Source organism: Ostrea edulis, chromosome 6 (genome assembly GCF_947568905.1).
Source record: "Ostrea edulis chromosome 6, xbOstEdul1.1, whole genome shotgun sequence".
Taxonomy (NCBI): Eukaryota; Metazoa; Mollusca; class Bivalvia; order Ostreida; family Ostreidae; genus Ostrea; species Ostrea edulis.
Window position 1 is genome coordinate 93,324,104 of NC_079169.1, and position 11,600 is coordinate 93,335,703.

Here is an 11,600-nt window from a genome sequence, read left to right on the forward strand (position 1 = left end):
GAGTTATAGAATGTTTTGTTTGTTTGAATCATGGGGGCATAAACATCTAGGAGCACATCTGTATATTATAGTATTTATACTTTGCATGCTCGTTAAAAAGAATTCTCATATGATTCCAATTACTTTGTATTTCCATTAATACAAAAAATAAAATAAAATATGCATGCATAGTTATTTTGCATGTCGAGTTGAACGGTCACTTGTATTTCAATGTTTTTATCGAGAATTATATTTCTACCAATGAAGGGTGAAAATTAATATAAAAAAGATTCATTACTAAACGTAAATTTCATGTTTGGGATGGGATGGTGTAAAAATCTTTGTCATCCACGCATCCACGGATGGTGTAAAAATCTTTATCATCCACGCATTGTCATTTCTGAAATACACTAATTTGTATCTTTTTAGATTTCTATAGTACGGTATAAGTGTAAAATTACTATAGAATTTGAAATATTAAAAAACAGGATAAAATCCACATATCTAGAATATAAATCACGATATCAATTTGATCGGGGAACAAACAGGAGGTACTATACGCGTTGCAGTGGTCAGCCTATGTGTTTGTCAGATTTCTCAGTTCCATGACATCTAATTTAACAGCTTCCTGAAGGAGGTCTAAACTAATAATACATTTTTGATAATTTTCTCAAATATAACTATCAATTAAATACTAATGTTTCTCTTCAAGATGTTTTCTATGTTCATTTTATATATATAAATGTTGAGGGTACTTGAATTCACAGCAAGTCAATATAGCGAAAATTATCTTGTAGTGGAAATAAGTCCATATTCAGAAGTTTATACAGAAACATATACGCATGTATGGGTGCACAAGAACTACCAATTCAAGAAACTTAATAATGAAAGCTCGTAACAAAACAATGGTAAACCTATGTCTTTCCTGAAAATATTTTAAAAGTTCAGTTACTAAATGATCGTATCGTGCACAAAGAAAATTTTAACAAAACCAGTTTGATGTGGCATGGGTGGTGTGATCGAGTTATAATGAATTCTGCTACCAATAAAAATCTCCTTCAATAGGAGAGTGAATAAAACCAATTGTCGATGTCATATCTATGATCTGTTGAAAAATTTAATATATGTATTTCATTATTACGACCGAGAAAATAACCATTTTCTCAGGTTTATGCCAACATGCTTTGAAATGTCGCCTCTGAAACAGTTGTGTATGTATACTGGTTGAGAAATAGTTGTGTATGTATACTGGTTGAGGAATAGTTGTGTATGTATACTGGTTGAGAAATAGTTGTGTATGTATACTGGTTGAGAAAAAGTTGTGTATGTATACTGGTTGAGAAACAGTTGTGTATGTATACTGGTTGAGGAATAGTTGTGTATGTATACTGGTTGAGAAATAGTTGTGCATGTATACTGGTTGAGAAATAGTTGTGTATGTATACTGGTTGAGAAACAGTTATGTATGTATACTGGTTGAGAAATAGTTGTGTATGTATACTGGTTGAGAAATAGTTGTGTATGTATACTGGTTGAGAAATAGTTGTGTGTGTATACTGGTTGAGAAATAGTTGTGTGTGTATACTGGTTGAGAAATAGTTGTGTATGTATACTGGTTGAGAAATAGTTGTGTGTGTATACTGGTTGAGAAATAGTTGTGTATGTATACAGGTTGAGAAATAGTTGTGTGTGTATACTGGTTGAGAAACAGTTGTGTATGTATACTGGTTGAGAAATAGTTGTGTATGTATACTGGTTGAGAAATAGTTTTGTGTGTATACTGGTTGAGAAATAGTTTTGTGTGTATACTGGTAGAGAAACAGTTGTGCATGTATACTGGTTGAGAAACAGTTGTGCATGTATACTGGTTGAGAAATAGTTGTGTATGTATACTGGTTGAGAAACAGTTGTGTATGTATACTGGTTGAGAAATAGTTGTGTGTGTATACTGGTTGAGAAATAGTTGTGTATATATACTGGTTGAGAAATAGTTGTGTGTGTATACTGGTTGAGAAACAGTTGTGTATGTATACTGGTTGAGAAATAGTTGTGTGTGTATACTGGTTGAGAAATAGTTGTGTATGTATACTGGTTGAGAAATAGTTGTGTGTGTATACTGGTTGAGAAATAGTTGTGTATGTATACTGGTTGAGAAATAGTTGTGTGTGTATACTGGTTGAGAAACAGTTGTGTGTGTATACTGGTTGAGAAATAGTTGTGTATGTATACTGGTTGAGAAATAGTTTTGTGTGTATACTGGTAGAGAAACAGTTGTGCATGTATAGTGGTTGAGAAACAGTTGTGCATGTATACTGGTTGAGAAATAGTTGTGTATGTATACTGGTTGAGAAACAGTTGTGTATGTATACTGGTTGAGAAATAGTTGTGTGTGTATACTGGTTGAGAAATAGTTGTGTATATATACTGGTTGAGAAATAGTTGTGTGTGTATACTGGTTGAGAAACAGTTGTGTATGTATACTGGTTGAGAAATAGTTGTGTGTATACTGGTTGAGAAATAGTTGTGTATGTATACTGGTTGAGAAATAGTTGTGTGTGTATACTGGTTGAGAAATAGTTGTGTATGTATACTGGTTGAGAAATAGTTGTGTATGTATACTGGTTGAGAAACAGTTGTGTATGTATACTGGTTGAGAAATAGTTGTGTGTGTATACTGGTTGAGAAATAGTTGTGTATGTATACTGGTTGAGAAACAGTTGTGTATGTATACTGGTTGAGAAATAGTTGTGTATGTATACTGGTTGAGAAATAGTTGTGTATGTATACTGGTTGAGAAACAGTTGTGTATGTATACTGGTTGAGAAATAGTTGTGTGTGTATACTGGTTGAGAAATAGTTGTGTATGTATACTGGTTGAGAAAGAGTTGTGTATGTATACTGGTTGAGAAATAGTTGTGCATGTATACTGGTTGAGAAATAGTTGTGTATGCACATGTGTATGTCTACTAACTGAGATTTTATTATGCACAAATATGTAATACACATACTTTAAAGTATAGAAGAATCTATAGTAAAAAATCAAATTGAAGAAAAGGACCATGGGCCAAAACACTCACGTAAGTCACATTTCATGCAAGTCAATTTGTACGTAAGTAAAAATTGCACGGAAGTCACTTTACACCTAAGTCACATTACACGAAAGTCACTTTGCACCTAAGTCACATTACACGAAAGTCACATTGCACCTAAGTAATTTTGCACCTAAGTCTCATTGCGCGCGTAAGTCACATTGTACATGTGTAACTTTGGACCGAAGTCACATTGCACCTAAGTCACATTGCGCCTAGGTCACATTGTACATGAGTCACTTTGCACCGAAGTCACATTGCACGGAAGTCACACTGCAACTAAGTCACACTGCACCATAGTGACTTTGCACCTAAGTTACTTTGCTTAAATAGAGATACATGAATAAGTGGTCCTCCGGTTACAGGACAAGCGTACACGACGTGTAAACGTCACAGGATGCTTGCAAATAATTTTGAAAAGTTGTAAAATTTTCATCCCATTCAAATCGTCAGTCGGTCTACTTGATCTTATCCCGTAGTCACTATATGGTCGTATCTAGAGGCTCTGCTGGGGTCTGGGGCCGCCTTGAGGCCCCCAATGGGACTAAGTCTTCAAATGTTATAGGTTTTTCTGCGTTTAGAATGATAAAACCTGGTTCCATTACGATTCATTAGTTAGTATACATTCACAGAATTTACCAAATGACGGATCAACGCAATCAACTTCTTTCACAGAATTTGACTTCTTTAATGATGTTGTTTTTGACCCCGTGTAGTCGAACAGTACATAATGCTATGTAGCTTAGCAAATCCCAGAGACAACGATAACTAAGAATTATTGTCAACCAACATTACGACACAGTAGGATCCAAATCTAGAGGCTGTATCAGGGAGGGGTTGTCCTTGTCATATGGGAATGCCTGCTGACACATTGTAGCTGTCTCGGTCTTTTATGGTTCCATTCGAAGACCCGTATATTTCACTTTTAATTCCACCAGTTAAACAAGACGACATTCACTATCCTATATGAACCCTATGTCTCGTGGGGATCCGGGTTAGAATAGGTCGTCAGTACCCCTTGCTTGTCGAAATGGGCGACTAAATGAGGCGGTCCTTCGGATGATACCACAAAAACCGACGTCCCGTGTCACAGCAGGTGTGGCACGATAAAGATCCCTCCCTGCTCAAAGGCCGTAAGCGCCGAGCATAGGCCTAAATTTTGCAGCCCTTCACCGGCAATGGTGACGTCTCCATGTGAGTGAAAGATTCTCGAGAGGGACGTTAAACACTATACAATCAATCAATCAATTACTACCTTATTTTATGGGTCTTAGGTTTGACCCGTATACGTTTTGACTTCTAACTTAAAATTTATTCTGAAGAACTTTCAAACTTGCAGATTTTCCACTGAGGCAGTTGTTTGGGTTGTCTTAAAAAGTAGCGAAAGTTAAGACCCTGGGCAATAGTTGGAAATATAGATTGAACATATATTTACTACATGGCGAGTTCACCAAATTTCATATTTTAGCGTTACATGTTGTTGATGGGCCCGTAACCCGGGTGAATTAAAAGTACATACACGTATTAAAAAAATATATTGTATCTTGAATTACATCGGAAAAAGATGCTCTTCATTGACGGTCGTTAATTTTATTTCGTTTATAAATATGAGACTGTACGTGGTAAAAATGTACATGCATGAAATAAAACTTGATTTTCAATGACTAAAATCATCTCAGATTTATACACTTTTGCTGATCAAAATTAGTGTGCATATCTGTAACTTGTTGCTTTTCAAATTAGCTAGCTATCTCGTATCAATTTAAAGTGTGTTCACTTATTGAAGTGGTGCGTGTTTACATTATGATTAACACTGAAATTATGTACACCATCTGTGAAATATTGCCATACCTTCACAATAACGTAAATTATTTACCTGGCCACATGGCCATCGATTCAGCACGTCGATGGTACCACGTGACTAGTTATACCCAATCAATGCGCGGCATGAAATAGACGATGACTAGGTTGCTGAAGTGACGGAGCAATAAGCAACAGGAAATCGCCGATTTGTTCTGATTAAAGGTAGGACAACTTTAACTCATTGCAATAATTTTTACTAGCCATATTTTTCTTCCTAAACTTTATTTTGTCGATAGTTGTTTTACTGAGATCATGAGAGGCAATGAATTCGGTTTTCTGGGACAAGTTACAATTTCAAATGCTGCAAAAGAGCAATTGTTCCATCAATATCGATTAACTGTAAACCTGTAAATCCGAGTCTGTTTAATGAAATAGTGAAAATTATAACACCTGTTAGAATACTAACTCTTTCGTTAATACACCACCATAACAATTAATCGTTCGTGGTGTCAAAGTTTATAGATTTAGCGGTGATAGTTCCATTCGGCCAGTTTTGAAACATACATATGAAACGCCCTTATTAAACAATATACAACCTCTAAAACGGCGGGAGTTTATTCATTCAGTCACAGAAGGACACATTCAGCCGAACAAGAGAGAGGAATTCACAAGGAAGAAACATAATATAATCTGTTCCCTGGTGATAAACTCGCTGCTTACACTGTTCAACCCCGGAAAAAGACACTTTGTATATTTCCTTATAAAACGGCGTCACATCCACTTCGTTCGTTTTCACATACAAATACTTTAGAGGGGATATGTATAGTGCTGTCTATCATGAGAGACGAAAATTGCAAACAAAACTTTGATGGCATCCCCTGTCATAACAAAAACATATGTTTCGGATGCCAGGCTACAGACAATATGTATATAAACATAAGGTTCACCCTTAAACTAATTTGCTCGCGATCAATTACAAGATGCACGTGTCCTTCCTGATCCACGCTAATGAAGTTTTGAGTAGCTTTTAGTTTCGTCTTCTGATGTACCGTCAGCTTAACGCAGCCAAACAATTCACATCAAAACTGATCCTCTACAATCAGTATAATGGGATGTTTGAACATATACATATACTTCAATTTGTAGTTTCAATTTTGCATTTTCTTCCTATGACTATATATTTTTGCAACAACTTCATTCAAACGGCGCTTAAGTTCTAGGCGCTTTATGCGTGGTTCTTTTTCCTGTAAAAATTACACGATCTGTCTCCCTGGAGAGAGGGCTCTTTATAACTAATGCTCTGTTTTCCCTTGGCAACAACAGGGACATCATTAAAGCCAGCCAGATTATCAAATTTACCGAATATGGATTGTTTGATATCAATCATAAATCACATTTGTCTTTATCATGGTGGCAGCATGTGAAGCGTTTCGTCCCTGGTCGATAGGCTGAAATGTTGAGCAACTGGTTCCACAGCGCTGTTATTTAATTAAAAAATACAATAGGATCGAAAACACGGAGTTGTTTTAATGCTTTAGATGTGTTTTTCTCCTTACTGTCTGTCTTTCATGCACTGCAATGTATCAATGGAGAGGAAACCGAAATTTCTGCGTAAAAATATACCTGCATACTTTTTATTTCAGACACGGATTTTCTACAAAATTTCAACTTTTTGATCGGTCGATCCACCGCGCCGTGATTGAAATTGACACCTTCATTCTGAATTAAAACGCGTGTTGAAAGTCGATACAGATGGAATTTTTAATTTTTCCACACTACAAGCGACGAACAAGTATAAACGATAGTATATGTAACATATAGTAACCTTTCATTTTTTTTCCAAATCTAACTAAATCCTTACAGGCAGTAGGTACCACGATACAAATTGATTTATTTTATTTATCCAAACACTAAACTATATCAAACATACGGCAATAGCGTTACCCAACACATCGTATTAGATTTTAAAAATATTTTGACTAGATATTTTTATATTTGTCCGTAAATCGGATTAGCGAATAATTGAGAAACAAAAGTTTGTTTTGGATTGATGCCAGATTCATCCGAATGTAACAATATTGACACATATCAGACTGTCATAATACCGATGTCTCCCTTTCAGGACGTCCAGTCACCCAGGGCCTGCGAGCTGTGCCGTTATCTGTAGCTATCAGCTGGTGTACTGGAGAAAGCAAGCGTTTACTCATTCATAGATTTTTCAAATAATATTTTTCTTTTTCTTGTGTTAACATAACTTATTACTGTTATTTGTGTAATTATAACTTATTTACGTAACCCTGGGATCAATGTAATTAATTTTTTAAAATGTGTTTGATTTAACGACTGTAAGATAACTTATTTTGTACCCATTATATCTACTTTTAATGCAGTGCTAATATTGATCCTAATTTTGAGAAACTATATGTTGAATGTTTGGTATATGGCAAATGCGTAAATCAAATTATCATCAAGGCTAATACACACTCCCCTCTTCATGCCAAATTTTACATACTACATTTGGTTTTATGACTGTTTTATGCTAATTGTAATATGTTAACACAGGAGAAGAGCTGAGTTCCCACACCAGCATGACCAGCGAACAGCGAGTTTTATGGTCCTGTTATTGTTCTGTCCCGATTTCCTAAGTTAACAGTCAATGCTTTTCAGAGACAATTCGGAGCTGAATATTACGTGACAATTTAATGCCAATTCAAAATTTGAGAAAAAAAAAATCTTAATGAATAAATAAAACGGGACTAGAATCCATTGCTTTGAAAATTTTACAAAACTCCAAAACAGTGTCCGACCATCATGTACAGTGTACTCAAGAACTCATTACAAAGTGCAAAATTTATACGCCACTCACTGATGCCATTTGCTCTATTTCAGCAATATGGCAAACGTTTTGGACCTTGAAGACATTGCAAAAACATGGGCCTGGACAAATTTTCTAAAAGTGCGTACCAAAGAAAACAGCAAACTCAGTTTCCAGGACGTGCAGATGACCGTCAACTGGTCACGTGTTCGATTCGTCACCGAGAAGCCGGAGTACGAGGACAAGATAATGGTGGAAATTCCTAAAGCTCAGGTCGTGTTCAGATCTACATTTCACAACGATACAGAACTAGAACAAGAGCATTCATTTCAGACTGAAAGAACGACAGCGTGTGTCAGTACCACGTCTTTAGAAAAGGGGTTCACTAAGGGTTTCAATGTGGAACTTAAACTGGGGCTTCCACAGGAAGTGGCCGAGATCACGGCGGGATTTGGACGAGAGGTAAATATGCAGACAGGATTTGAGGACACTACCGAGAATTCCTTGACCTGGACTGTAAATAGCACTATTAGGGTCAAGGGCAACCATTCTGCCACGGCGGATCTAGTGGTACGGGAAAGTGAATTTAATGCCAACTATAAAATGTCGGTGAAAATTCGAGGAATAGTGATTGTTTCATTAACCAATATTAAGGACAACAATTCTTTCATTCAATCTTTTGAGGGCGATTTTGCGCAGATGATGAAAGACGAGCAAAAGAAAGGCACTAGTGGGTTTACGATTGAAGGCAGGACAGTACATTGGCCCATCGAGGGTAAGTGTAGCTTCCGGTTTGGGGTGGAGCAGCAAATTAAACTCAAAGAGGAACCACATGGAAACTAAGAGAGGAACTAGATCTGATTGACTGGTGCAACGTAAACTGATAAATTGATTTACTAGTATACTGAGAGAGGGGCTAGAAGATCTCTGTCGCTGGTGTGACGTAAACTGATAAATTGGTTTACTAGTATACTGAGAGAGGGGCTAGAAGATCTCTGTCGCAACGTAAACTGATAAATTGGTTTATTAGTATTTATCTAATGATTGATTGTATATCTAGGCATTAGTAATGTATACTCAATAACCAAATTCCTGAAATGTTTAATTTCAAAGATGATTCACTATGTAACCTTAAATTTCTTTGGTAAGATAAATTGGGCTATTTATCATCACGATAAAAATTAATTTCCTATGTTGCGTTATCCAAAGTGTGATTAATGTATATACTAAAGAAGAAGTTTTGAAATATCTTTTTCAAACAAAATTATGGCATTTTTCATAAATCCACTCAAATGTTTTGACTGGGACTTAACCAGAACTCATATGAAAAGCAACTAATGAAAGAAATGTATACAAATTCTACATTTATTTTTTTTTTAAATCAACAGACACCATGGAAAATATGTATAAAAAAAATTACAGATCTAAATAGTTAACCAAGTCAAAATATTTAGGTATAAATAATAGAGTTATTAAAGTCTATTGCACAAACTCAGCACAACCATGTGATGTTTAAATTACATAGGCAGCTTTTTAACTAATATACAAGATATGTTTAATAATCTATTAAAAAATGCTGTTGTATTAAAACAGAAAGTAATAGAATCAAAACAGAAAGTAATAGAATCAAAACAGAAAGTAATAGAATCAAAACAGAAAGTGATAGAGAAGTTGAATCCTACTTCAGCTATTCCTTTATAATGCTGTGTACATCTAAACTTAATTACAACCTATAACTCATTAACTACACCATGTCTACCATTCCACTACACATGGGTGTAAATTTACACAATGTACAAGCACTTTACATTATCTGTCAACAATGAAAGAAGATTATTTATAAAAATTGTCAATCTACTTAATGAAAAGGCATTATAGTAAAGACACATGAATTTCATTTGAGCATGTCATTTGATATATAGAGTTTTTAATCTTCCATAAAATTAAAGATTGGTAAAAACACCAAGATTGATTATTAGCACATACATGCATCATAAAAAAGGATTTCCATCCATTAGCTAGTTTTAATCCCCCCCCCCTCCCACACACACAAACACAGTGTGTTTAGGTGTCCGGTTCCTGATCCAGCCCAGATTTGGAAAGCTGTACTGCCCAGGAATACTCCTCCTTCTTTTTCAGAATTAAAATCACCTGCCCCTTCTTGTACTGAAAAGAGATGTAGCTATATCATCATATACTGAGGAATTGTGTGTAAATAGATTTGTGACATACTGAGTGTAATGTACTGCACTGAAGGTTGTCATGGTATGGACTTGACCAATGGCCTACATTAAATGGACACTCGTTATACCTGATCACACATTGCTAATACTGACCTCAGTTTTACAGTTCGTGTCGATGTCCCCAGGCAGTTTGTTAGCTTTATAGGCATATTTGATCACTTTGCCATCTTTTTCTTTAATATCAACAGAGACTTGTAAACTCCTACATACAAATGAAACATATCAATATATATAGTATAACTTGTCATCATGGGAAGAGTTAACGCATTTAAAATTTTAATTCACTTACAATACATACAATATTCAGTTTGCATTGACACAAGGCCTATAATACCTTGTCTCTGGTGTGATTTCCACTGTGCAGTTTTTGCTGGGTTCTTTGGCTCCAAATAATGGGCTTTTCACGGTTAGTTCCGGTATAATGACGACAACACGAACAGTGGACAGATCAATTTCTTCTGCAGCAACTGTGAATAAATCATATATTACCTGTACTACATACAGAGTACATCTTTCATTTTGCATAACAAAGTGTTCTCAATAATTTGAATAAATTCACACACACACACAGATATATATACACATATATTAGTGAACTGTTGTAGTAAATATAAAGTACATATAAGTATGTAGAGAATCTCATGATTATGGTAATCCATTGCTTGTGCGATATGACACTCTTAGGATGAGTGGGTACAAATTATGATGTAGCTCTATTTTTTTGACAGCTCCGACTGAGCTCATTGTCTAGCCAGGTGTAACCACCGGACATGATAGTTCAAACTTTAAAAAGAGATATCATGATTACTCAAAAGAGTATTTATCCACCAGGGCGTGTCTCCTTGTTTATTGTAGACGTGCATTTTTATTTGAGTAATATTATATGATTAACCAGCGTCTTACCAGTAGGAATTCTTGTGTCTGTTGCCATCTCCGATATTGTGGGTGGATGTACACAAACACAGTGACACACACCAATAAATGTAAAGTAGCACTGAGCGTACTGTACTCGGAAATGTCAACCGAAAGTGAAAATACAGCGTAAAATCAAAACCAAAACAAACTAGTACTTTTCCGGAAAAGCAGCGCACTTATTTGATATCTGTCTTTAGAATGTTGGTAGGTCTTTCTTGGTATTAACAGTTTTATTTGCGTCAACTAGTTTTAGAAATGAAGGCTCAATGAGCTCTCGGCGTCTCCGTGATTACATGTAACTTCTCATGCAATTTCAGCGATACTTCACAGAAATGAAGGGAATGCATGTTTATTGAAACAATCATTCTGAGAGTATTGCATGGCAATACATAGTCCCTACAAAAATTACTGGACCGCAACAATATTCAGAGTATATAATGTAGGTTATGGTAAATAGGAAAATAGGGGAATCGGAACAGGAATGCCTGGAAATCAACTACTATTCAGGTACAAAGACTAGACGGAAAAAGACAATTCTATAATTAGGTTTAGGTCTTTAACCAAGTCAATGAACTGTGAAATGTAGGTGATCATGAATAAGTAAGCTACATTGTTGTATTACTATGCTAACCAAATTTGAACTTGATCTGTTACTTACTATGGCAAAGCAATGAACCAAATATGAAATAAATATAAGATCTGCAAGAACAGAGAAAAGAGCGGAAAACTGATTTGCATGACTGACGGACAGACAGA

At 35.5% G+C, this 11,600-nt stretch overlaps 2 protein-coding genes across 3 annotated transcripts; one reads left to right on the forward strand and one right to left on the reverse strand.

Moving 5' to 3' along the window:
- The first annotated feature begins 4,971 nt into the window (after positions 1–4,971).
- LOC125648278 (uncharacterized) lies at positions 4,972–8,878 on the forward strand. 2 transcript variants are annotated; one of them, XM_048875255.2, is made up of 3 exons: positions 5,002–5,093; positions 6,994–7,062; positions 7,761–8,878. In XM_048875255.2, exon 3 carries the CDS (start codon positions 7,765–7,767, stop codon positions 8,527–8,529), a length of 765 nt encoding a protein of 254 aa, XP_048731212.1. In that variant the 5' UTR covers positions 5,002–5,093; positions 6,994–7,062; positions 7,761–7,764; the 3' UTR covers positions 8,530–8,878. The 2 variants fall into 2 exon arrangements, with proteins under 2 accessions (XP_048731213.1, XP_048731212.1); XM_048875256.2 differs by lacking the exon at positions 6,994–7,062 and having other exon boundaries at positions 4,972–5,093.
- A 159-nt stretch (positions 8,879–9,037) lies between these two features.
- On the reverse strand, positions 9,038–10,989 carry LOC125648280 (uncharacterized). The gene is made up of 4 exons (XM_048875258.2): positions 10,833–10,989; positions 10,264–10,396; positions 10,023–10,131; positions 9,038–9,852 (listed from the first exon to the last, which is right to left on the reverse strand). The coding sequence occupies exons 1-4, from the start codon at positions 10,858–10,860 to the stop codon at positions 9,751–9,753; spliced, it is 372 nt and encodes a 123-aa protein (XP_048731215.1). The 5' UTR covers positions 10,861–10,989; the 3' UTR covers positions 9,038–9,750.
- Between the last annotated feature and the right edge of the window lie 611 nt (positions 10,990–11,600).

Coding starts and splice junctions, on each gene's coding strand:
- LOC125648280 (XM_048875258.2), bottom strand. CDS start 10,860: ATGGCAACAGACACAAGAATTCCTACTG. Junction 10,132..10,263: donor GAAATCACACCAGAGACAAG/GTATTATAGGCC, acceptor ATTTGTATGTAG/GAGTTTACAAGTCTCTGTTG. Junction 9,853..10,022: donor ACACGAACTGTAAAACTGAG/GTCAGTATTAGC, acceptor ATCTCTTTTCAG/TACAAGAAGGGGCAGGTGAT.
- LOC125648278 (XM_048875256.2), top strand. CDS start 7,765: ATGGCAAACGTTTTGGACCTTGAAGACATTGCAAAAACATGGGCCTGG.